This window comes from Hydra vulgaris, chromosome 03, assembly GCF_038396675.1.
Source record: "Hydra vulgaris chromosome 03, alternate assembly HydraT2T_AEP".
Lineage (NCBI taxonomy): Eukaryota > Metazoa > Cnidaria > Hydrozoa > Anthoathecata > Hydridae > Hydra > Hydra vulgaris.
In genome coordinates this window covers 7,965,203-7,992,428 of record NC_088922.1, presented here as the reverse complement: position 1 = coordinate 7,992,428, position 27,226 = coordinate 7,965,203, and the positions used below count along the sequence as shown (strand labels likewise).

The 27,226-nt window shown below is 27.0% G+C and overlaps 1 protein-coding gene across 3 annotated transcripts in view; it reads right to left on the bottom strand.

Annotated features, from left to right (window-relative positions):
* Window positions 1-1,395: 1,395 nt before the first annotated feature.
* Window positions 1,396-27,226, bottom strand: part of LOC105844625 (tudor domain-containing 6) — an 82,466-nt gene continuing 56,635 nt past the window's right edge. For all 3 annotated transcript variants that reach the window (XM_065792239.1, XM_065792240.1, XM_065792241.1), the window contains 5 exons: window positions 20,664-20,773; window positions 12,760-13,097; window positions 12,257-12,545; window positions 2,100-5,868; window positions 1,396-2,003 (listed from right to left, as the gene is read on the bottom strand). In XM_065792239.1, coding sequence (XP_065648311.1) covers window positions 1,991-2,003; window positions 2,100-5,868; window positions 12,257-12,545; window positions 12,760-13,097; window positions 20,664-20,773 — 4,519 coding nt within the window. In that variant the 3' untranslated portion in view covers window positions 1,396-1,990. The remainder of the gene's footprint in view (window positions 2,004-2,099; window positions 5,869-12,256; window positions 12,546-12,759; window positions 13,098-20,663; window positions 20,774-27,226) is intronic.

Here is a 27,226-nt window from a genome sequence, read left to right as displayed (position 1 = left end):
TGATGGTTACAATGTGAGCTGTATGAAGTATGCTTCTGCAGTCAAGAACCTTTTTAAGTGGCCAGCTTTTCCTCATGCTATAAAGTACAAAGAAAAAGTGAAATCATTTGTGGAATTCTACCACCTTTACCATTAAAACAGTCTGGAGACTATAAGCTTAGGGATGACCAATTTGAAAAAGCCCAAAAAGCATTTCAAGCAACAAGGCATTAAAATCAAAGATATAGGATATGTAAAACTGATTTATGACGCAAACAATGACATAATAAGATAAGGACATCATATAATATATTGATTAATTCCGCTGCTATATTCGGTTGTTTTTTTTAAATATATAAAAAATTTAACTTTTTGTGATGGAGTCATTTTAACAATGAAATATTACCCCCTAAGTTTTTTTTTCGCATTAAAAAAATTGTAATATGGAGTAATAGAAAATCTGTATCTTCAATCTTGGGACCTTTCCCATAATGGCTGATATTTGAACGCTAATTAAAACATTTTTTGACACTTTGATGACTCATAAGTTTTTTTGTAAACAATATCCTCTTAGTTTCTCTAGACCATTCAAATAAAAATGAGATACTCTTTCTAAAAAGAATGAGATAAGTCGCGGGCACATTTAACGCTCCGAGATAAATGTATTAAAGTAGGCCCCAAATTCAAAAATGTGTGATTTCAGCTTATGATTTTTAGACAAAGGAAGGGTTGTCCTCAGGTTTTTTGATTTTTTTTCTAAGTTCTACCTATACTTCCATAATATGAAAAGAAACTTAGGGTGCAGTGGTCTCATTGCTTTTAATCTTAGTTTAAAAATCATAAAACCCCAAAAGTGACATTCCAAGTATTAAAAGGGCTAAAGTTTGACTGACCATAACTCAGGAACTAGAAATATTTTTTTATGGTAATAGGGTAAAAAAAAATTTACAGGCTTCTTTTTTACCCTATTACCATTACTGTATATAAAATTGAGCGCGATTAAAAGATATTACTTTTGAGCCGACAGTACTTTTGCCTGATTTTATCAGAAAATGGCTCTTAAAAGATTAAAATTGAAATTCAGTTTAATAATATTCAAAGTTACCCTAAATGTAAGCGTAACTTTGAATCCTTACTTGAACTTTGTTTTTTTTTACAAAATAACTAGCAAATTTAAAAAAATGATAACAAACTAGAAAAAAGAGATAATCAGAACGCCCTTTATGTAAAAATATTTGATGTCTAGATTGTAAAATTTTTTTGTAGAGATAAACCTTACGCGAAGCATTCAAAATTACCCAGAATGAATGTAATAAAAAATTTGTAAATAAAAGTAAGTAAAAAAAATTTGTAATAAAAAAAGATCATATAAACGGCGTTTCTCAACATTGCAAATAATGAAACTCAAAACCATTATTTAATTTTAACTTGACGCAAACATCTTAACTCATTTAAAAAACTTTACACAGGAATTTCTTTTTGCGATAATGCTGCGATAAATTCCAAAAAATACGAGTAAAAAATGAACAAGTGAAAAGTACTAAAAAAAATGAACAATGTGAAAAGTACTGAAATGAAATTGACTTTAAAAAAATATGAAAAACTTTTCATATTTTTCATTTTGTAACTGAAAAGTTACAAAATGAAAAATATGAAAAGTATAAATTAGAGCTCCTATGCTAAATTGTTTTCTAAAACCTTGAAACTCAAAGATTTTGGCTTTTCGTACGAACACAGTATTGACTTGTTACTATGGTTACAGAATAGCTGCATTAAAAAAAGTCTGCAGACTAAAACAAGTTAAGGGTCTCGAAACTATTACGCAACACCATTAGCACAGTTATAAATATTTCCACTGCCTTTACCGTTAGAAAGACTACACTTTTCTTCGCAACTGTTACGAGGAGATTGAAGTTTCCCGTCCTCTGTTGAAGGAATTAGCCGAACAAGCGGTGTGCTAGAGCGTGTACGATGTTCACGATAAAATGTATTATCCGCGCAATATTCATCATTATGAGAGCAATCTAAAGTTAAATTTTTTAAATTATAACCCATATATAAATTCTTATATTTATAATTTACGTAGAATTATATATTATATAAGTTAAATAAATAAAAACTTTTTTTGTTGATAAGACTGCTTTGATTGTCCGATTGAGTTATATTGTTCAACCACATTATGTCGCATATCTCTTAATGTTCCATAAGTCAGTCCTTTCTCAGGCGACCTCATTGAAGGTGTCTGTGCAATACTTTTATAATCAGCTAAACCCTTTTCTACCAGCTTTAATCCAATATTAGTGTTGGAAACATCGTCAATAATATCAACACGATGACGGTATCCAATTGAAGAGATATATCGAACTCTTACTAAACGGCCTACGGTCAAAGATCTAAATGCAAGTATTGCACCACGGCTAAAAAAATCAGCCGATCTTGATGGAATTAAATTATTAATTTGCATAACCAAAGCCTGAGCAGGATATTTTTGCAACTCTTCAGGTAACGGTTTTATGTTATTTTTTTTAATATTTTCTTTTATACCATAATCGATAAGATAAATAACAAAATCATCAGAAATACTAATGATGTAACCACGATACCATAATTGATCACGATACTTGACTGAACATAGCTGGCCAGGATAAAATTCAAATTCTCTTTCATCATTACCATATAACTCATGAAGTTTAACGCTTATGTCGTCGACTTCAGCAATTTTTTCATTATCAAAGATTTGTACATAAAAGATTCGAGGACTGACCGCACAAATAACTATAGCTTTAAACTCCTCTTGTGGAATTGTCTCATACATAACTTTTTTGTAAATGTCAGAAAAAGGAATAACTTCTTTTTTAATACTTTCACCACTTGAGTTTTCAGTTTCCGTAATAAACGGGTTTAATACAGCTATACCCATTTTATCCATGAGTGCTTCAACAGACTCGTTATCGTTCATCAGTTTCATTTTCACGATTGAAACGACACCCTGATTTTGCTTCGATATAACTTTAACATTTTGACTATTTACAATACTTTTAAATTTAAATATAGCGCTATCTGACCAATCTTGCTCTTCATTAACTGGCTTAACAAACATCAACTTAATTGGTAAAACTTGCGCTGCGTAATCTTCGAGCTCCTTGAAAAATGGGCGAATGCAGTCATGGTTAACAATTAACGTGAATCCATAATCTATGCAAAATACTACAACATTGTTACTATCTACGCTACATACAACACATCGAAACCATTTTCCATCTTTCTGAACACAACATAATGCACCGGCTTTTAAATGTAAAGTTTCATTACTCTCCTCTACTAAATGAGAAATTTTTTCTGAAAGATTCTTAACTATATCGAGAGAATCTAATCTTAATCCATAAATTAGGTAAGGCGATTCTATATGAGTTATTGAGATAATAACAGCTTTATTTGAGATCGGTAAAAATGATAAGCGCATTTTAAACGACACAGACTCTAATGGATGCTCACGCGGTGGCAGATTTGAAACTGTAAAGGTGTTTGCTGGTAAGACTTTAGATTCCCCGCCATTGTGCATTAAATTGTTTACTGTTGATTCTAGAGTTGCATTCGCACCGTGTAACTTTTTAAGCGAACGTTCATCAGGTTTGGATAAAATATTGAAAGCATCAGTTTGATTATCATTTAGGGCTTCAGATGCTTCTGATAATGATGCATCAGATATTTCCGACAAAGATGCTTCGGATGCTTCTGTTAAAACTAATACAGACATAACATCAACAAAAGAATCATCTACTATATCTACTTCTATAAACCCATCACTTAAAACATTTTTGACAGCAGCAGAACACCTTCTATTTTCCGTCCTTTTTTTAAACTCTTTTATAACACCAGCATAAGATTTAACCTTTTTTGGATTGTAAAGTTTCATTGGTATAGCCAAGGAAGGAAACTTTAAAAAAGTGTCACTAAAAGGTCGCAACATTGAAAACGACAGATCACAGCAGTTCCCATAGTCAATGAAAAATACATTTGCTGAAGAATTACTAACAAATTTAACATGGACACGATACCAAGCTTCCTCTAAATATCCAAAGCATAGCTCCCCATTTTTTGGTAAATAGGAATTGATTTCACTTAATTGGCAGTATTCATACATTTCTAATTGCATCTCATAGTTCTTTGTTAGAAGTTCATTATCACAAACTTGTGAATAAAAACATTCTAAACTTTCAATATGACAAACTATAATATCAAACTTTTCATGTAAGCTAAACAAGGGTAACTTAGTATATGGGTCAAATAATCTTTTATTAAGTGATTCTTCAGTTTGTAGTACCAAAGTTTCATGTAAATCCTTCGGTGAATCATATGTTTTTAAAGGCTTTTCAACTATTTCAGTCTCACTTATATTGTTTTCAATTACTTCTTCTTTATTTGTCTTATCTAATGCATCCAACGGTTTATTTTCACTTTCGTTAATTTGATCATTACGTATAGCATAGCCTTTGTCTATCAATAACTTTGAAAAGGATGATATATTATTTGAAGACATATCTACATAACATACATCATTTATTTTTTCCCTAATGGTAATGTAAACTTTACTGTTTATACAACACTCCATGAAAAACCTGCAACATTCTTCAGACCAACTGTTGCCGTGTAACTCGGCAATGCCATAAAGTGAAAGAGAATAAGCTTGACATGAAATCATAGAGTACTTTAGTGGGAGAGGCTTTACATCTCCTAGGGCAACAGTTTGAGTGTTACCATAATCAATTGATGTTACTTTAATTTCAGAATTTCCTATATGGTCAATACGTGCACGAAAATACTGCTCATATGTTATAAAAAAAACCGCACAGACTTCACCAACAATAGGTATGTACTCCAAAATATCGTCACTATAATATGATGTCATATCTTGAGACATCAAATCAAGATCTTTAATAAGATCTATATCAGGAATTTGTCCATGAAACTTTGATGGGCTATCAGTATTTACAATTAGCAATGAAAAAGTTTCAACTGGAAAATCTATCTTAGGGAGGTCATTATACATTACCCTTTTAAAAATGTATTTTGATTCTTGACTTTTGCTGTTATCTTGGGTAGTATTTTGTGTAGTTTTAACAGTTTTTTTTTCATTAGGACATGCTAAATTTCTAGAAAGTAAAACAGATGCAACATCGGAGTCATTTATTTTTATATGAACATTAGCAAAAGTTTTAACATATGTAAGACTTATTTTGGTAGCTTTCTCTTTAGAAACATCTACTTCAGAAACTATTTCAGCAGAGACTTTTTTAAACAAAACCAGATCTTTGAAAACTTCAACAACTTCTGTACTCCATGTATCAGCCTCAGGATAATTTCCTTCACATTGAAATATTATAGGTTTAATATTATTTAACCGCAATGCAATTGCTTGGGATGGCAATGATATATATCTTGGAGGTAAAAGTCTCAATTCATCAAAAGGAATTACCACAACATCACCATAATCAATTAAAAATGCAACAACCGTTTCTGAATAAACAGCTAAAACTAAAATTCTGTACCATTCACCATACTCTGCATAAAATCCAGCACAAACATCTCCATCTGCAGGTTTGTAATTGCTATTTTTAATTGAATTAGAGTAAAGTTCATATAATTCTACCGATATATTTGCAATAGTTTCATTAAGAGATAGATCTGCAATTCTACCATAAAACAAATAAGGACTTTCTACATGAGTAATTAACAAATCAAGATTTGAACTGGAAGGAGAATAAAAAGTAATATCCTTTACAGTGTAATGTTGAAACAAAATGGTTTTATTTGAATCATTTGGAGTTGTTTTTTTCAAAGAAGTTTCTTTATGACTGATCTCTTCAAAATATTTTCTTTTAGCAAATCCTATATTTAATAAAATAAAAAAAATAAAAAAATACAATCTGTATACATACATACAGCCACACATATATAGATAAATATTCATTATTAAGATTTATGATTAAAAAAAAAACTATCTTTAATAAAATACGCTTTGTGACAACTACTAACTCATTTAAACTAAAACCGCACTTAAACAAACTGCGTCTTAATTAAGCGTTGCGAGGTTGTTTTATTTAAATAGCTTTAGCGCTGTTTCTGCGGAGTTAAAACTAGTTCTAAATTCGATGTGAATGAAAAAATAAAATGTGTATAAAATACTACTGTTAAAACTGTTTTCTTTTCAGTGTGAACAGGGTGTAACTTTCATATCTTTTGAAATTTAAACTTCCTAGCCATGAGTACAACAACAACAAAATGTAAATAGCAGTTTTAAGCAAAGTTTTTTTTTTAAAACTTAACGACAACATTACAATTATGGTGGAAAAAGCATTCTCATAACAAGAAAATGATGTACAATTCACACTTTTTACTTTTAATTACTGAATAACGTTTATTTTCAATAAACTTTAATTGCTCCTGTTTGTTTTAATGGTTTTTTGTTTTGATGTTATGATATGAAGTTTAATACAAAGTCTGACTTTAATACACATTTTTGTATTCTAAATCCTGCTCATTCGATCCATTTTTAATACCTGAAAGACTTATTTAAAAATAAACATTAAGTTTAAATTTGCTAAAGTTTTGCTTGTTAGAATATGAAACAATTTTAAACCATAATTAAATTACCTCTTTAAAACATTAACTTTTTTCCTTACTAAATTACAGTCCTTTCATTTTTACTGATTACTGAATTTCAAAGCTAGACTTTAGACAAAGTTACGCAACAAACAAGTTTTATTTCTCTGTACGCGCTCTTTATTAACCCCTTAAGGACCAATATTTTTTCAAATAAATGCACCAAAAAAATCATTTTTTTTTTAATGCTTAGAACTTAGATATTGACATATTAGGAATAAAAAAAAAGTCTGGTTTAAATCTAAATATTAATTCTAATAATTTGATTGATTATTAGTTGATTTAATATAATAATATTGTTATAAGACTATTTTCACGAATTATTTTAGGCTAATACATAATGAAACGTAAAATATGTGACCGCCCGAGTTATCTCGGGTTTGGTCTTTTTGGACCATATAGCATGACTCGAGATATCTTGGGCCTGATCCTTAAGGGGTTAATGCTTTAGCACAAAAATAAGAGAAAAATTAAATTTGAAATTTTTGATAACAAAAAAGCAAAAAAAGGTAAATTCATGTCAAATGACCCAGAAATATTTAAAAATGCCTATATAACCCTATATTTCAGATTTTGCTGATTTTTATATAGTTGATAGTTGCTTAGTAAAAAAAAGAATTTCTTGAACATTTTAGCCTCTAGCTCCATAAAGATCCTGAAATCCTGAATAAAACTATGTGGCCTTAATAATATATATATATTGGCCTTAATAATATATATATATATATATATATATATATATATATATATATATATATATATATATATATATATATATATATATATATTTTACACACCATTCTATAATTATTGATTTTTCAGAAAACATTAGAATTTTGATCTGAACTATATGGATTTCTTCATATGGATAATGGGGCATGATCCATACTTTTTTGTAGCAAAATGTTGAAATTGAATTTTACAACTTTTCAGACTAGCTGGAGCTTGGATACATTCGACATTGTATAATTTTAAACTTTATAAATTGAAAAAAATTGACACTTTTAATGCTAAAATGTTAACAGCAAGTTGCGTAATTAATTAAAATCTAACAGTAAAAAAAACAACAAAAAAAAAATCCTGACATAATATTACATCAATAAAAACGAAAATTATCATCTTTTAAAATCATTATTTTAATTGATATTTGCTAATTCTAAAATGATCTCTTCAAAATATTTGATGTTAACACATCAAATTGCTTTATTAACTAAGTACTGGACACTCCTGAGACGGCCAGTTCAAACTTTGGTTTACTCTAATTTTTTTTGTTTAATTATTAACATTAGGTTTAGGTAAGTGTTTTAAAAAAATTTTTAAAATATAAACCATTTTTAAATATATTTTTTTTGTAAAATAATCTAAAATAACATATGGAGGGGGAGGAGGTAATATGTGGAGGGCGGGGATTTTTTTCAAAACTAATAGGGTATTACACCTCTAAAACAATTTTTGCTAAAAGAATACAACTTTGAAATGAGATCTTATATGATTAAACTGAGATAAATTCCAGAGTTAAAAATATAACGTCAATGCAATAAATGTAACAGTTAATTATGAAATATTGAAATTTCTTATAAAATAATTCAATCATTTTAAAGTTAATAATTAAAAAAGGAGAGAAAAGGACTATTTGAAACTGTTTATACCAAACTCAATCACACTTTTCTTAAGCTGCTTTGCATAATCACTGTGTTCCAAACAACGCTTGTATTGCTTCCATACTTGATAGTAATAGTAGTGAGCACTTTCTCCTGCTTGCTTGACATATACACTAAACCTAAACTGACTATGCTGAAGAAAAGGAACAAGATGACATTCTAAAATATAAACTTTCCAGCTAATATGGTGGTGGTTAAACTTTTCTAGAAGATGAAGCTGCAGATTTTTGAAAGCTTTTTTAAAATCTAAAACTGATTCAGCAATAGATTCTCCAATGAACATGCTTTTATAAATAAAACCTTTTGTTTTAATAATTGAAAACTTTCCAAGACAGCTAACTACAGATTGGAGAAATACCATATTTGGTAATATATAGGCTGCACTTAGAAAGTAACTTCTAAATTATCTTATTTACCTAAAAGTCTCTGTGAATTGCTGCCATCCAAACCAGTTCTGTGGTACCTCTAAAAATTATATAATTCGACTAAAGCCACGAATCAAAATCAGGTCACAGTGTAATTAATATTTTTACAATTATAGAAGTAATACAAATAAGAATGTATAACTCTGGTGGAGGAATGATATGTTCTACTAAAGTTTCTAGAGGTTCATCAAGATACACAACTCTAGGAGAAATACAGTTTTTAAATTCCATCATGTGATTTTTTTTGCATCTTCAATGAACTTGTTGTAGTTAATATTGAGAGCTACATGTTGTGATCTTGAGAGCGGAAAAAAAAGAACCTAAGGTTCTATTTTTTCTGCTCTCAAGAGTACTTTCCCCTTCACACCAGAGACATGCATACTTGCTGCTGTGACTGCTTAAACCAAATAAGTTACCACATTTTAGATCAAATGCTATTGGACATTTTACATCACTCAGAGCTATTGGTTTCAATAGTTTGCTAAGATTTCCGTTATGCTCTGAAACATCTTCAACTAAAGCCAAAACCAATCTTTTTACACTGGAATCATCAAGACTTTCTGAAGTTGTATGCCAACATAGTGGATCAAAAAAATTTATAACGCATTTAAGAAAACCTGTCCTCCATCAATGGAAATCCTAGTAATAGTGCAATAAGTATTCAAACCTCTTTCATTAATCATACGAAGAATTAAATCAGAAATATCTTTAATAAATACCAAACTGCAACTTCATCCCCTGAAATAAATGATTCAGTTTTGACATCATAAAAACCTGAAAATACGTTATGAAGCTCATCTATCTGAGTTGATATATTAGGTTCTAACATTTTCTTTGGTAAATTTTGTCGCATTTGTTTACAAAGTAGCTTAGTCTTTCTTTTATTCAGAATTAGAGTGTTAGAGATTTCCATTATAGTTCCTATAGATTCAGAGTATTAGAGATTTCCATTATAGTTTCTAGAGATAACTTTTTAATGGATGCTCTGCTACACTTATTATCAGGTGTTCCAACAACAACAAGAAGGTTGTTTGCAAAGGTTTTTAAAGAAAACTTATCTCCAGATTTGAAATTGTCTCTTTTCATTTTTATTTTGAGAATCCCAGAAGCAACTTGCTCACTGGATACATTTCCAAGACCTTCAGGCATCATAATTATGTTTTTTACAACTTCACTCTAACAGCGAAAGTGAGAAATTCCTTTGCCTAAATAGAAATTTAAAGTAGGAAAAACTTTGATATTATAATATTTGTAAAACATAAAAATAATGCACTAATATTCAATAAGTCCATCATAGACTATGTATTAACTAGCACAGACTCTATGCTAAATTTAGATTATTTTTTTTAACAAAAATTGAAGAAATAGTTTAATAACAAATAATATTTTAAATTTGGTAAAAGAAATATACCTTTTGTAGAAAAGCAAAAAGAACATGTCTTTTTAATATTTTTATCAACAATATCTCGATTATTTGTTGTGATCTGTTCAGATATTTTACTAATATCAGATGATCTTCTGAGTTTTTGTCTGTTAATTTGAGATATTTTTTCAATCCAATCATTTAATTTTGATGTTTCACCCCTCAATGCATATAAATTTGTTTTGCAAGAATTACAAATGTTTTTTAGACAACGCTCTTTTTCTACATCATATTATCTCCAAAATAAATTATGAATATGAAGTTGTACTGCAGTAGTTACTTTAATAAGTTAATGTGATCCTTTTCAAAAGGAAACAACATGCACAAGTTGGACGTTTTTTGTCGGCCATTTTGACAAAAAATAGTTTTATATGATCGCTTTTAACTGTCATAATTATTTTTATCTGTATTGCAACATTTTGTACCATTTTGAATAGATGATGTAATCATAAAATGACGCAATTTATTTTAGACATTTTAATTAAATCTAAAATTTCTGTTTAAAAGTTAGTTTAGATTTTAAAAATTATTTGATTGTTATAGAGAAAATGCCAGAGAAAAATTAATTTAGAGATCTGGAAAAACAGGCATCAAAATTTTTACTGCCATCATTACAAAAAGATTTTAAAAGTAGAAAAATTTCTGGGACCTGTCACTTTCATCAATTTAGCCTAGAATCTGCAAAATCTAAGTTGTCAAGTGACATGAAATTACCCAAAACTTAAGATTATTAACTAAAAAAATCAATTAACATATAATTATTCTAGCATTTATATAATAATAAGATAATAAATTTACTGATATGATAATACATTAAGAAGATAAATACATTAAACCACTACTTAAATGTAAATTTCAAATTTTTACTGCAATATCTGTTTTTTTAAGAGAATTAGAGAGACTTTATTGCAAAGCAAAAAGTATTCATTCAAACATTTCGTAAATTTAATGTAATGAAATTAAATTATCAAAAGATTTAATTAAATCTAATTCATAAGTCAAAGTCATAAAAAAATCTAAGTCATAAGAAAACTTTGCGTAAGAAAACTATATATAACCCAACTTATGTTTCAAATTATATATAGTTAGCCTATGATTTTGAAAATATGAAAAAATTGTTCACTTTGCCTAAATTTATGTCTGAAAAATGGCATTTTCTATCCTCAAAAAAATGTGTGTTATTGACATGCTAACCAATGTGCAAAAGCCTGACTTAATGACTTTTTTAGGACTGGAAGTGTTTTCATGTAATTTCACTTTCAAATATAGCAGCATCCCATCGCAGTTTTAACAAGATTGCAGTATTTAACTTCTTAGGCACTAAGACACCACACAACTAGTAATATGGTATAATTAATATGTTGTTACTAAAAAACATACTGCAAAAAGCACTAAATGCTAAATATGCATGCTTTAGACAAGCACCTTTATAAAATTGTATATTTAAGTACAATTAAAGACATGGTGTAACTCGATGTAACTTTGGCTAACTTTTAAGCATAAATGGATTGTTAATATATGAAAGAAGCTCTATCACCTGGTGTAAAAACAACTTTGATCCAAGCACTCTATGTCATTGAGTGTAAGATTTTATTTTTCTTTGCCAGGTGCAAAAAAAAAAAAAAAATGTAATTATAAATTCTTTTTAAGTATTTTTTAGTACTGATAATACAAAAAATTTACATGGAATATGAATTATATACTAAGCTATCCACATCTGAGCAAAAAACTCTGTGAAATTAAAAATACCAAAAGTAAATAGTTTTTACCTTCTCATTTCTTTTAAATGTTCTTCTATTTATTATATTATATAAGACTTTCTTACATTTTTGTTATTAAATATTAATATTTAATATCCCCTAGAAATGTTGTGGGCATAAACTTGCATTTATTGAAAAAAGCTAAAATTTAGGTTTTAATTTAAAAGTAAATTAAAATACAAATGTATTAAGAAACATAAACTGGATACTCAATACAGCATGTTTGACAAGATTTTATCAACACTTTAATATATAAAAACACTTTAATATATCAAAACTAGCAAAATCATAAAATGATCAAAAACACATAACAAGAATATTTTATAAAAATGCATTTATGCTCACCTTTTGCAATAAGTTTTTGTGACAAAAAATTACCATCAGGTAACTTAACTTCACAAGTCATTTTATTATTGGAAATGCTCAAACATTTAACTTTTATAGCTTGATTTAGTAATGACAAAGCCATAAATTCAACAACATCATTACCCCAGACACCATTCTCTGATATACTTTCTATACCTTCCAACGAAAACACTGAAGCAAGTATTGGATAGCTAAGGAGCTGCTTGTCAATACTACGAATGTTTTTTATTTCTACATCTGCTTGATTTCCAAAATCAATGAAATTTACCTAAAATAGAAACATAAAACAAAATAGTATAAGTATTAAAAAGAGACCATTAATTTAATTACTAGAGACTTTTAGAAATTATTTCACTTCAAATGCTAGCTAAATGCATTTACAACTACTAAATGCCCTTATAGCAACTCATGATTTATAAGAGATGCACTGATTATTAATAATTTTTTAAATTATTTGTAAAATTCAAAATAAATAAACATACTGTAGCCATCAAATCTGTTTTATAACATATAATACTGGCACGATACCATTGATTATCAGCATTATACTTTGCACAACAAATCTGATCAATTTTAGGTTTTAACAAAGGAAAATCTTGTATTTCATCAATTTCTTGCAACCTTAAAGTAACTTGTTGTAGAGCATCAATTGTATTGTTGTCTAATATCTGTGCATACATAAGTACAGGGGATACAATTTCTGTAAAACAGACTTCAAATTCAGTTGAATCAGGAAATGAATTTGTTGACAATTGTGAGAGCATCATTTGACAAAAAGTGTCAGAATGAATATGGTTCATTTTTTTAATTTCTAAACTATCTAAAAAACAAATAAAAAAGCATATATATATATATATATATATATATATATATATATATATATATACACATACATATATACATATACATATATATATATATATATATATATACACACACACACACACACACACACACACACACACACACACACACACACACACACACACACACAAAGCATACTTAGAACAGCACCTTGATGTCATACTGAAAAAGAGAGCTAACAAGATTGTCTGTACATACATCAACTGATACAGGGATGACATGCAAATAATTTGCAGCCAGAATGACCAAGGGTTTCAGTTAGGGCAGATCCAATTTTTTTCTTACTATTTGTATTATTATTATTTTTTTGAAACCGAATGGATTTACGCATATTATTATCTTCTATAAAAGATATTGATATGCATAAATATATATACAAACTAAATTGATATATACCAATCAAGTATTATTAACTAAAACATATATACCAATCAAGTATTATTAACTTCTTTATCATACAATTCAGTGTAAGTGTTTTAAATGAAACATGAAAAATATTAGGATATGAAACTTTATCATTCATTTTATATAATAAAACCAATTCTTATCTTAAAAGACAAAATCATAAAAGAATATATAATAAAACAAATATAATTTACATACGCATAGACATATGAAATACATTATAATCTATTATTTAGAGCAATGAAGTCATAATTGAGAGTCACAATTAGTATTTCCAACCCATAGAGATTGGACAAAAGTTCAACGCCTATGGGTTGTGTGTGTGTATGTTTTGTATTTGCACATACAAAAAAGACAGCCTAATATACACCGCAATCTACAGACTTGATAATTTATTCAAGCGCATTTTATTCCTAAGAGTTTCAGTACATGAGATCGTTAATTTTTTTGTTTATTTACATAATCAATCTTTTACACAAACTTGAATAAATTATCTAGTCTGTAGATTTTATCATATATTATGCTGACTTTTTGGCCTACAATAAAACAGAGACACAACATGTTTTGGAGGTTTGGGATCCCTATTTTAAAAAAATACATTCTGCATTAAAAAAAATCAAGTCAATTAAGTTTGTAATTATTTAAAAAACCTTTATTTTGAAATTAATTTAATGGTTTTAACCTTTAAACAACACGGAAATGTTGGATGAAAGTCGAAAGTAATTAAGAGTGATGTAATTTTTTGTTAAAAGAATCATTTTCCACTTTTCCTACACCCAACACCAACAATTTATAGAATTGTATATATATTTATAAAAATTAAAAATACTTAAATGTAAATTAAATATATATATATATAAATTATTAAAAAATATAACATATAAACACCATACTTTTCACAAAAGCAAAAATAATAGTTTATGTAAAAATTGTTTTCTTTAATCGTTCCAATCATTTTTAATTTATATTTTTTTTCAGAGATTATTTTATTAGGCTGTGGGTGTTGCGTTAAAATTTTTTTGTGTGTGTGGTCACAACTAATATTGTGTTCTACGGTTTATGAAATATCAAAATATAAAAATTTAAAAAAAAAATTTAAATTATAGTTTTTAAAACCTGTTATTGTACCGACAAAGACAAAACTTTATTTTGTTTTAAAATATAGCTAATCCCAAATATAAGCATTAGAGTTTTGATTCCAAAACTGTGTTACTTATTTATGTAGTTTTATGCCTAAAAAATTAAACTTCATTATTTATAAATGTAATCTCTATTAAAAACTAGTTTTAAATAAAAAAATATATTCTATTAAAAAGATACAAATTAAAAAATAAATTAAACTAAAAACAATCATTACAACTTTAATATGTAATTTTGTTATAGACAATTTGAAATGCAATCTATTATTTTATTGCTTCATTCCATCAAATGTTTTCATTATTATTGTGCAACAAATTTGCAATGAAACTGATGAGGTCAGGATGTATTTCATTATGATACACAGTCACAAAATTGAACAATTTACATTTCTAGATGCTTGAATGTAATGAAATAGTACCATAATCCATTTATGCTATGCTTCATCTTGTAACAATGGGTATGATTATCAAGAAACCATCTCTACATTAGTAATTGAGTTTGAAGAGCTGACGAAAAATAAAATAACTAAGACCCTATCAGCTCCTAGATTGCTTTTTAACAAAATGAGCCGACAATTAAGAGAAGAGTGTAAAATAAATACAAATCTAAAATTATTAGAATTAAACAATTTATTATAAAGTTGTGAATATAACTCAATGGTAACATATATATAATAATTTTAGTTTTTCTTTATTGAAAGGCGAATCTATATCTTCATACATGTAACATTACATCATATCAATTGATAAATTACACCAGACCACACAAAACTGTACTAAATAAATATTCTTCAGAAAACTTTTGCTTTTTAAATAACTGTTTTAACATCATAAATTTTTGTTTCCTAGTCAATAATAAAAACCAATTTTTGTATTTTTCCAACTGAATTGTCCCAACTAAATTGAAAATACATTTGTTTATTCATTACAATCCACAGCAAATATCCCTCTCACAAATGTAATTTGTTTGACATTTGATAGAATGATGATCTCTTGTAAACTAGACACCTATATGAAAAGAGTTTGTATTAATAAAAAATAGAAATCATTCACCATATAAACTTTAGCTACTAAGTAACAATCAACTCATACTTAGGTCCCAATCAAATGTTTACACATGATTAAAACTTGGCAAAAATTTCATTATACTGCCAGCTAGAAGATTATATAATCAAATACTTCAGCAAATAGCTTCTTACTTTCCTCTTTTAGCAAACAGCTTCTTACTGAATAGTTATACTTCTTGCCTTTGTCCATTAAAACACAACTGAAATAGAAAAAAATAATTATAAACTGATTAACAAACAAAAACAATTTTACTCAGCAATCAATAGAAAAATGTAATTGTCACTTAAAAGAATGTAATGTAGATATATACATACATGCATGGATACTTATACAAAATAATGATAGTAATATGTTCAAGACAGCCAAAATTGCTACATAAAAAAGCCATGCAATAATATGTTGATACCAAATGCAAAATCTTATTGATGAATACCATTAGTTTGATAATAACATTTTGCAAAAATGCATATAGATAATAATGCATAAACTTTTAATTTTGTTTTGTCTTTGCGTTGAAAGTGTATTTTTTCTAACCTGTTTTGACAAAAAAAAAATTTTGCTTCTATCACTGAGACATGTATGTATTCAAGAAAGTTCTTAACATTTAATACTAAGCATTCATCTAAACTAATACTGTTACAATTGTCCAGAAAGTTTAAATACTTTCAAGAAACTTCCGGAACATTTTGAAACTGTCTAAAGGTATTGACTTATACCTTAAACCCTGTATAAAGTAATGTGTGAAATTTCCTGCCTTAAAATTTATGTAATAAGTTATTCAGCTGTTACAGGTTGGAAGAGAAAAAAGCCACACATGAAGTTTGCTATCAACACAAAATATAGACAAATGCACCTTTAACAGTTTATCTTGACATTCCTTCTTTAATTGCTCCAGATTCCACTGCTGATCCAGTTTCAAACAGTGAGATTTTTTCGAGAACGATGTGCAAATCACAAACCTGAGAAACCATCACCAAACATTTTCCAACTCTTCAACTCAGAAAGATGGACTTGGCTACTGGCTGATAATTTTAGGCTATTAGTCCACACATAAACCAAATGAATGGTCTATATTTATAAATAGTTTGTCTCAGAGCCTCAAAGTTGTGTTGCTTTACTATAGAAATAATTACCCATCATTTCTAATCCCAAACTATGTACATCTTGATTGAACTAAACCGGTGTCAAGATGTTGTCGAGTGCCTTAAAAAATAACAACTATGGATGGGAAGTCATCAAAGACTTTAAAATAGTGTCATTTCTAAAAAGTCTGAAGCAGTTTCACAATCTCCTTGTCACTTTGCCTCTTTGATTGCCTCTATGACATTAAAGTGCACATCACATTATAAAATGGCCACAACAGACTGAGTTTTTGTGAAAGATTTATACATTGCAATTGCGGTTACCATTTCTTATTGAAAGTGCAATGTGAAATTGCAGTCATGATTGCAATGCTTAAATTTTTAACTTTTTTCATAGTAAGCGAGTAATTCCACATCAAAATACCTAGTCTATCAAACCACGTGTCTTTCTTTTTTTAATCTTTTGGCATATGATTCCTATCCAAAAACAACCCGGTTTTAATGACATTGAAAAAAACATTTGCCTTAATAAAATAAGATTTACCATTGACAAAATAATGAAAATAAACAATTATAATGCTTTTTTAATGCAGAATTCAATAAATGTACTTAAAATGCTGAAATATGAAGGAAATATGCTTAAAATTATTAAAACAACCCTGTTTATGTGACTCAACTTTGGGGCCCAATATCTCAAAACACTCCCATTTATTTTTTATTTTTTGCTTCAGCTATAATTTTAATGCCAACAAAAATGTGGAAAGACAACAGTAAAAACAAACAAACTATAATTTAAAAAATATGTAACTTTTTCATAAAATAACAATATAATAAAATCATAATAAAAGAAAATATTTGCAAATACAATAAAGGTAAAGTAACTGTAATTTTTTGTCTTTTTATAGCATTGAAGGCATAAGTTATAGTGACTGTGTTTGTAATAGTTCACAATACTTTTACCATTTTAATAGTATTTCTTTTATTTTCGCTTTTTTTTTAATCAGAAAGTTTCTACCAATACTAGAGCAAGCTTATAAAAAAGTTAGTTTTTTTAATATATTTTTGTTGATTATAATTGGGAATAAAACAGCAGAATTTGAATTTGATTTGGTTGTTCTAGACATTTTTTTATGCACTGTCTACCTTTTTATAGTACTGGCAATTATGGTGACTTTTCAGTGGAACATGAAAAAAGGTTTCATTCAGCTTTAAGACCCAAACCCTAAAAACTACATTTATTTACAGCCATCAGTGAATAAATGTAGTTTGGAAAGATTGAGAAATTTTATTTTTAGTATAGGCATCATTAGTTAAAATATGTGCAAATGGGCAACATTTTGTGTAATGTGGGTTGATATAAAACAATAAGAATGTTTTAGTTCATCGTCATCATCAATGTTTTAGTTCATCGTTGTATTAGTTCATCAATGTTTTGTTCATCGTCATCATCAATGTTTTAGTTTATCGTCTTTCAGTGATAGCTGAATCGTAGTTCCAGTGATAATTCTGTAATTCATTTTGGACAACAAAAGCATAAATTTCTGCAATAATTCTAATAGTTATTATGCTTGATTGATTATTATATTATTTGATTAAGGTAATTTTATTGAGAGTGGGCAGTTAAAGAATGAGATGTAGTATTTTAAAAGCAAGATACTAACAGTTTAAGAAATTTTGGAACATCTGCTGTCAAACCAAATAGTACTGCATAATATGTAGTTATTCATAATATCACAACACTCTGCAAGCATTCTTTGTTTTTTACTGAACAGTTTTTGAAAATAGATCCTCATACGATTCACCAACAATTAACAAACATAATGCGTAAATATTGCACCTGGGAAAATGCACCAATTTTTTCTGAATAAAGCAAATTTTGAGAATCTTATTTGTATTTCAGGATTGTTTTCTTCGTATAATACAAATAGTACAATATGTACAAATATTTCTTTTAAATTACACAAAAGTAGTTTTTTTTTTTAAATTTATATATATATTCTTTGCAATGCTTATCATCTTTTTTTCCAGGCATAGTTCAACATAAATCACTTGAGCCATTGATTATTTTAATAGAATCTTCTAAATTTTTATGTAAGACTCTACATTTATACAATGGGGAAATGGCTAACAATCCTTTTTTGTTAAAAATCTTTCTAGCTGTCTTTGCCTGGTATTCTGTAACTTTTAAACACAACAAGCTTTCTGTTATATAGGATACATTTTCAAATATTTTTAGTAGATCTTTTACATAATATTGCTAAGTTAGATAAGTTTAATGTTACAGTGTAAAGATATAACTGTTTTTTTTTTATTGCATAATATTTCAATAACATCTTGTTGATCTTTGCATGCCTCTGATGCCGTTCCTCTGATGCCATTAAAAAAACCTTAACAAAGAAATTTACTTGCTACCATATTATGACTGTATTAAGGTAGTATTTCATAAAACGAATAGATAAATTAATCTTTCTTACTTTTTTTCTTCTGCAAAAAAAGTTTTAAATGTAGAAATATTTCAAACCATGTTAGATTCCTTCTTTAGCATGTTTTGCGTTGATAGATATTGTTAATTTTTATTTAAATATATCAAATTGTTAATTTAAGTTTCATACATAATTATGCAAAAAAGCATTATGAATGTTTATTTTTATATATTTTTTTTTATTTGTTATTTCTCATTTTATCAAGAAAAATACTCAAAATGCTATTAAAACCAAGTCATTTTGGGAGACCAGGTCAATATTAATATTGAAATATTGCAAATCTATACTGTTTAACATCTTGGGTGAAAAATTTGTGTGAAGTTTTCTTTTTAACATGCAAGAGCCAAAGAAGTTAGATGAAAGTATGGGGACCCATGATTCAAAATTTTTAAAATTTTGGGCGATATGGAATTACCCAAATATATTTAACATTATCGAAATACAATTGTCAAAAAATCTTGCATCTATGTATTTTTAATTTTTCTATTTTTTCTTAAAATGAGCAAAAATGAAAATACTCATAAGGGCCAAATGACAAAGATTAGCAGATATAGCGTTTTAAATTAAAAGTTGAATTAAATCTTTTTTATAAAAAATCAATGCCTGAATGTTTACTGCTTTTAAAAAAAAATTATTTTAAATACAATTTTAGTATTTCTGTACACTGCTTATAGAAAACAAAAAATAAAGTTTGCAAAAATTAGTAGCAATTAAAAAATCTTTTTGTTTTTCTAAATAATTTGATAAAAATTAAAGGGAAAAAAAAAAAAGCAATCATAATTATTGTTAGACTTATAAAATAGTTTATTTCTATATATTCATTACTTAATGACACTCAAATGTGCATACAATAAAGGAAAAAAACATGACTATATTATCAAATATCCATAAAAATAATATTGCAAGTACAAAAAATTTAGAGCCAATTTTAGAATAAAATATAATTTTTTTAAAGTCCACTCAAAGACATTAAAATAAGAGAAAAAGTTTTTTATTTCTCATTTAAATATTTTATTTATTTTAAAGTTAAAATCATTAAAAACATTTTAAAGAACTTTAAAGAAAAAGAAACTGTAAGATTATTGAAATCAGTTTAATGTATTCAAAACATTACTTAAAATAAATTTAATGTATTTCAAATTAAACTTATATTTATTCAAGCCTGTTTCAGGATGCTTTTTTTAGAGTTTAGGGTAAATTCAGTTGACCTAGATTTAAAGTTTTACTTCATAACATTCATTGTGTTGTAATGGGTAGATTACAATATGAAAAATACAATTAATTTCAATTTTTTTGAAGAAATTTTAAATTAATATATATTTAGAAAATAAATATGACAACATACCCTGGGGCAATATCTCATTAGGTGCATTTAATTGAGCTTCACATTGATGAAACATAGAAGTTGTTACAATTTCAGTACTCTTTTGGTCTTTATTATTTTTATTATCACAACTAAACAAAAAAAATTCTTTATGAATGAAAGCTAAAACTTTCTTTATATAAATAAAAAGAACAATGTTAACTTATATAGCTGCATATAAAGTTTGCGCAGGTAAGCAACACACAATGTCAATTATGAAATTTACATTTTCCTCCTCAACTTTCATTTACATATCTGTTTCATGAAAAATATTGAAATTTATTAACAAGCTGTTTATAAAGGGATCATAAAGTGCTGATACAAGTTGTTTTCATATTAAAGAGTAAGATTTAAAAAAAATGTTTGGGCAGAATTTTTTTAAGTAAAATAAAAGTATACCAAGAAAAACAAACTTTGCTGTTTTACTCGAAGCTCACCATCTCCTTAATCAGTTCCTCAAAGTCTTTAAAATATACGCCCCAATCTACAGAGTTTATAATTTATTTAAGTGCATTTAATTTTAAAGGGTTTTAGTAAAAGATGTTATTGTAGATTTTTTTTTATTTTTGAATCAATATTATTTGTTTTTTTTTTATTTTTTTTTAAATAAGCAATTATTATCAATCGTATGACTTTCCTATAAATTTTATAGGTAGCTAAACAAAAGAATGTTTTTTAATAGAGCGCAAGAACCAAATAAAACTAAAAATTTTATATTAAAATATAATAAATATTCTCTTAAATAAAATAAATATTCAAAACGGTTGATCACCTTATTATATACTCTGAATCTTCTTTCTTTTTAGGTAAACAATGTGAAATTTTTTCTTTTTTTTAGTTTACCTAAGCCGTTTATCACTATGACACTAGAGCCAATTTTAAAATAAAATATAATTTTTTTAAAGTCCACTCAAAGACATTAAAATAAGAGAAAAAGTTTTTTATTTCTCATTTAAATATTTTATTTATTTTAAAGTTAAAATCATTAAAAACATTTTAAAGAACTTTAAAGAAAAAGAAACTAAGATTATTGAAATCAGTTTAATGTATTCAAAACATTTATCACTATGACAATTTTGTTCTCCTATCAAAATGACATTTTGCAAACTCTTAAATTTTTAATTATTAAAGAATTTTGGTAAACGACATCATTTATTAGAGATATTTGCTGAATTCTTAAATTTTTAGTTAAAAAATATTTATAGATTTTACACTTAACAAACTATATATCAATAAAAAGCTAAACAAATGTATTTAAAAGCTTAACAAACTATATATCAATAAAAAGATAAACAAATGAACTTTTTAATTAAATAAATTATTAACAAGCATTATTGAACAATAAGAAATGCAAAGTGCTTTTATATAATAAATATGTCATCAGTTGTGTTTAACTACTAAACTTTAATATATATATATACCAGCCTTCGGAATTAGGGTCAGCATTTGGCAATGCCAATCTAACTATCGAGCTTAAAGTGTTTGAGATTAGTAAAAAAATTGATGAAAATTGTCATTTCTATGTTTTATAGTCCATTGCGTCAAATTTCTTTTTGCCGATTTCTAATGGTTTAAGGTCAGAAATTCATTTTTCTTAATGAGGGCTGATTTATATATATATATATATATATATATATATATATATATATATATATATATATATATATATATATATATATATATGACATTGCAAATAGTGGAAGCATTTATTTAACGGTGAAAAGGAAAAAAAGAGAAAAGGAAAGGTGAAGGAGATTTTTTTGAAGTATGAAAAAGATAAGTTAGATATAAAGTAAAATAAGAAAATTTCAAAAGGTACAAACGAATTAAAAAATTGAAAAAAAATAAAACACGAAAATGATTAAAAGAACAAACAGATTTAATAAAACAAAAACAAAACAAAAAATATCAATTAAAAGCAAAAATTAAAATATCAATTAAGTTAGAAATAATAAGAGAAAGAACTAATTTAAACGTAAAAATAAATCACTAACAATTTTTCTACACTTTTTTTTTCCCGCTAAAAATAACAAAAGATTATTATTTTTTTATTTAATTTTATTTTGTAGAAGTTTTTTTGTTTGCATTTTTGTTTTGTAGTTTTTGTGTTTTGCCTTTTCTTTTGTGTAAAGTTTGTTTTTATTTGTGCCGGTCCGCTAATCATTTTTATTTTTGTTTGCTGTTGTAATTAAGTGTTTTCATATTTTTTGCCTTATTATTTAACTTATTACAGCTTTATCATTATTATTTTTTTTTTTAAACTTTAGTTTACGCAAGCTTTTATTTATTATTACTGTTAATTTTTTTTTGTTTACTTGTTTACTTATTTAGGTGTCACTCCAATGACTAGTTTTTAACTATGAGTGACACCTTACCTAATTTTTTTAAATTATAAAAAACTTGTTATTTTTTAATTTTTGGTTGAATAAATGGATTTAAATATATATATATATACTTTTTTTTTTTTGTTGATCACCTCCTCAAGGCCGATAAAGCCACTAAAGATGAGGAGGCTACTTAATAGTGGTTATAACCCTCTCTCAACTCTATAACTCCGAAACACGAACCTTGACAAACAAGGCCGCTGCGCGGACGAACCTTGACAAACAAGGCCGCTGCGCCCAACTTGTTTCTCCGCTGCGCGGAGAAACAAGTTAAGCGCAGTACTACCAGGGACGTGGTGGGGATCGAACTCAGAACCTTCCGCTTATGAAGCGATATATATATATATACACACCTTGATATATATATATATTAAACACCTTGATATATATATATATATAGGGGAGACCGGGGCTAGTTGGCTCGGTTTTTACTCGATGAGCTCTGTAGCCCTAACAGTACATTTTTTTAAAAATATTAAAGTGTAGTCTTAAAGAGTATAGATTAGGGTATCTTATAAAATGTGTATTCATTTATAAAAAAAAATTCTTGGGGCCTTTCCGGACCCTCAAAAAAAAAAAAAAAAATTTGCGCCAACTTACCCCACCACAAGGTAAGTTGGCACAAACTATAAAAATGATTATTAATGCACTATTAAGTGCAAAATTAATAGAAATTTTTTTTAAATTAATTTTTGCAACAATTTTATCCCAAAATTTAATATTACTTTTAGCTGGTACCAAATATTAGTCCATATAAAAGCCAAACAGTAACCCACCTTTTATCTGTGGAAAAAAAAACTAAACAAAACTTTTTTTAAATTTTTTTGTAAGAATAAATATTTTCAATATTGTTAAAAATAAAAAAAAATAATTTTATAAAAATAAATATTTTTTTCCATAGTAAATGCTATGAGCCAACTTACCCCGTGAAAAATTTGTCAACTTACCACGAAAGCTTTTTTTTTAATAAACAGTCTATAGATACTGAAAAACGGCAGCTTTGAAAAAAAAGTCTGACTGGATATAGTAAACCAATTGTGACTGGAACTTTTACAATAATTTTTTTTTCATACGACTAAATATTTTCTTTGTAAAGTAAAAAGGAAGCGATGTTCTCAAAGTTACGTTTTTGTCCAAAAAACGCATAAATCTCAATATCTCCCATGCGCATGCCTGAATCCTGACAATACTACAGTGAATGATGAAATGGTCAATGAGGAAGATTCTGAGTAATTTTTGTCACTTTCTGATGAAAGGCTCTAAAGATAAACGCAGCTCGTCTACTTACCCCTGCGGCCAACTAGCCCCGGTCTCCCCTATATATATATTAGGGTGGAGTGAATTTTAGTTTTTTTTACAGTTCATTTAGCCTGGGTGTGCAAAAGTTGTCTATTCATTTTAGAAATACTCTGGAAAAATATCAATGCTCTAGGAAATTTTCTAGAGGTGCCTCCAGACCTTTAAAATTTTAATTGGTCCCTAATATTATTTAAAAAAAAGTTTTTCAAAAGTATGTCATGTTGGGTCTCAAAAGAAGCAAAATTTTATAAAAATTTTAAAAATAACAATTATTTTATAAAAAAATTATTATTTAAGATTTTTTTCAAAAATATTATCAAAAAAATAAACTTTTTTTATTTTTAGTTTAAAAGGTCATTTTTTCTGCAATAAACTATAAAATAACAATTTTTTTAAAAAAATAATTATTATTTTTGAAATTTTTATAAAATTTTGCTTTATTTGAGACCCAACATGACATACTTTTGAAAAACTTTTTTTTATATAATATTAGGGACCTATTAAAATTTTAAAGGTCTGGAGGCACCTCAAGAAAATTTCCTAGAGCATTGATATTTTTCCAGAGTATTTCCGAAGTGAATAGACAACTTTTGCACACCCAGGCTAAATGAATTGTAAAAAAAAATAAAATTCACTCCACGCTAATATATATATATATATATATATATATATATATATATATATATATATATATATATATATATATATATATATATATATATATATATATATATATATATGTGGTATTTGTCAAAGAATATGTTTTTTAAAAACTGTAAACTCTGTTTTTATCGCAAAACTCAATAGTTGGTTATTCAATAAAAATATTTGTGCATTGATCTTGAAATTATTATAAAAAATGTCATTATAAAACCTTACTATTGTTTTCATTATTGTTATTAAAAAATTATGATTTAAACTTTAATAGCTTTGATAAATTATCAGATAAAACCAAAAAAATAATTAGCCTAAAATATCCTAATGAAATTTAGCAGTGATCAAATATTTTAAATAAAAGAAATTGTGAATATCAATATCAATATACATAAATTAATATTAAACGTCAATTAAATGCCAACTCTAACACAGTTATATAACATTAAGGACAGAGATTTTAAAAACATACAAAAACTTTAAATCACTTACAGTTATTTTCAAATAAAACAAAAAAAATACTAATTCTAGGATATTTTAAATCATATTTTTTTTATCATTGCCTATATTATCAAATAACTAATGTTTAATTTAAAACATTAACATTTCTAAACAATTAGTTATGCAAAGTTTCCCCCTAACAAAAATCGCATTTTAATGTTTTGTACTATGTCCAAATAGCTTTACTATAATTTTTAATTGGTTAATTTTAAGAATACCGTGCTTATTATACAAACCTTTAGTAACTATTATATTAACTTTCTCAAACTATCAGCAATCATTGCATGTTCTACCTATTTGTTAGTCAATGTAGCAGTACTCCTCGCATATTCTACTTGTTTATCAGTTGATGTAGCAGCACTCCTCACATGTTTTACCTAATTGTCAGTCAATGTATGTAAGAAGTAAAAAAATAAAAATAAAAACATTCAGAATGCTTTCATTTATATTAAAAATATAAAAAACATTTAAATCTATTAAGTTGCGTTTTTGTGGGTTTTTTAAAAACGATAAAGTTTAATTAGTTTCCTCAATTAAATTTAATCGCTGTTACTTAAATTATATTTAATTTTATCATTTTTAAAGACAAAGAGTCATTAGAAGCCGTTTTTAGTAAATTTAAAGTCTTTACTCTGGGAATATTTATATACATACCAGGGATGCGGAGTCCCAAAAAGGACTCCGGATTTGAAAGTCACAAAAAGATTACTTAGCCCTAGTTTTTGGTATCCAGGAGCTCTGAAAATATGAATAAGTTTATGGACTAGTAATAGGAAAAAAATTAAGACTTTTAGAATAGAGAAACAATCTTTTTTTGAACCCGGAGTCCTTAGGTATAATGGCGGAAGGACTCCAGGACTGCGGGCTTAAAAACAATAAGTTTCAAGTCATTAAATCTCATGAATTTTTTTCTTATAGCAGATCATAAGTCAACAATCATAATTAGAGCTTCTGGATACTACAGACTCGGAAAAAGTAGAGATATAAGGCCGGAGTCCTTTTAGGACTCCGCATCACTGATACATACATAGGCACTTTCTTACTTTCTACACACACACACATACAGAGCATTAAGGTTGGCATTTAGCAATGCCGAACTAACTGCTGACCTAAAAGTGTTCGAGGCCAGCAGAAAAAACTCCCCTTGTTTTTTATACTTTATGGTAAAACCATTGTATCAAATTTTTTTTGCCAACCTGATGCTGACCTCTAACAGATTAAGGTTGACAAATTATTTGCTGAACTCTGAATTTTTTTTTCATTATAAAGACTGTATGTGTGTATGTGTGTGTGCGCATGCGTGTGTGTGTGCGTGCGTATATATGAATTTACTCAATAACTATGGAAATAGAGGATGGTTTTTTTTTTCCGACTTAAAATAGGTTTTAAAGGAGCAAAAAAAATAAATAAATCCAATAATTAAATAAACTAAAAATATAAAACAGAAAAAAGAAGGAAAAATTATTCAAAAATAAGGAAGCGAAAAAAAAAAAAAAAAATTTTTTTTGATAAAAAGAAAAGCAATTAAAACAAAGAAAATCGAATAAGAAAAAGAAGAAATAAAAATTAGGAATATAAAGAAAAACAACAACAAACTATTGAACTGTATAAAAATAATAAAAAACATGATTGAAAAAGAAAGGAAGAGAAAGATTTATTTCTTATTGTTTTTATTTTTTATTATTTGTTGTTGTTACTTATTTCTTA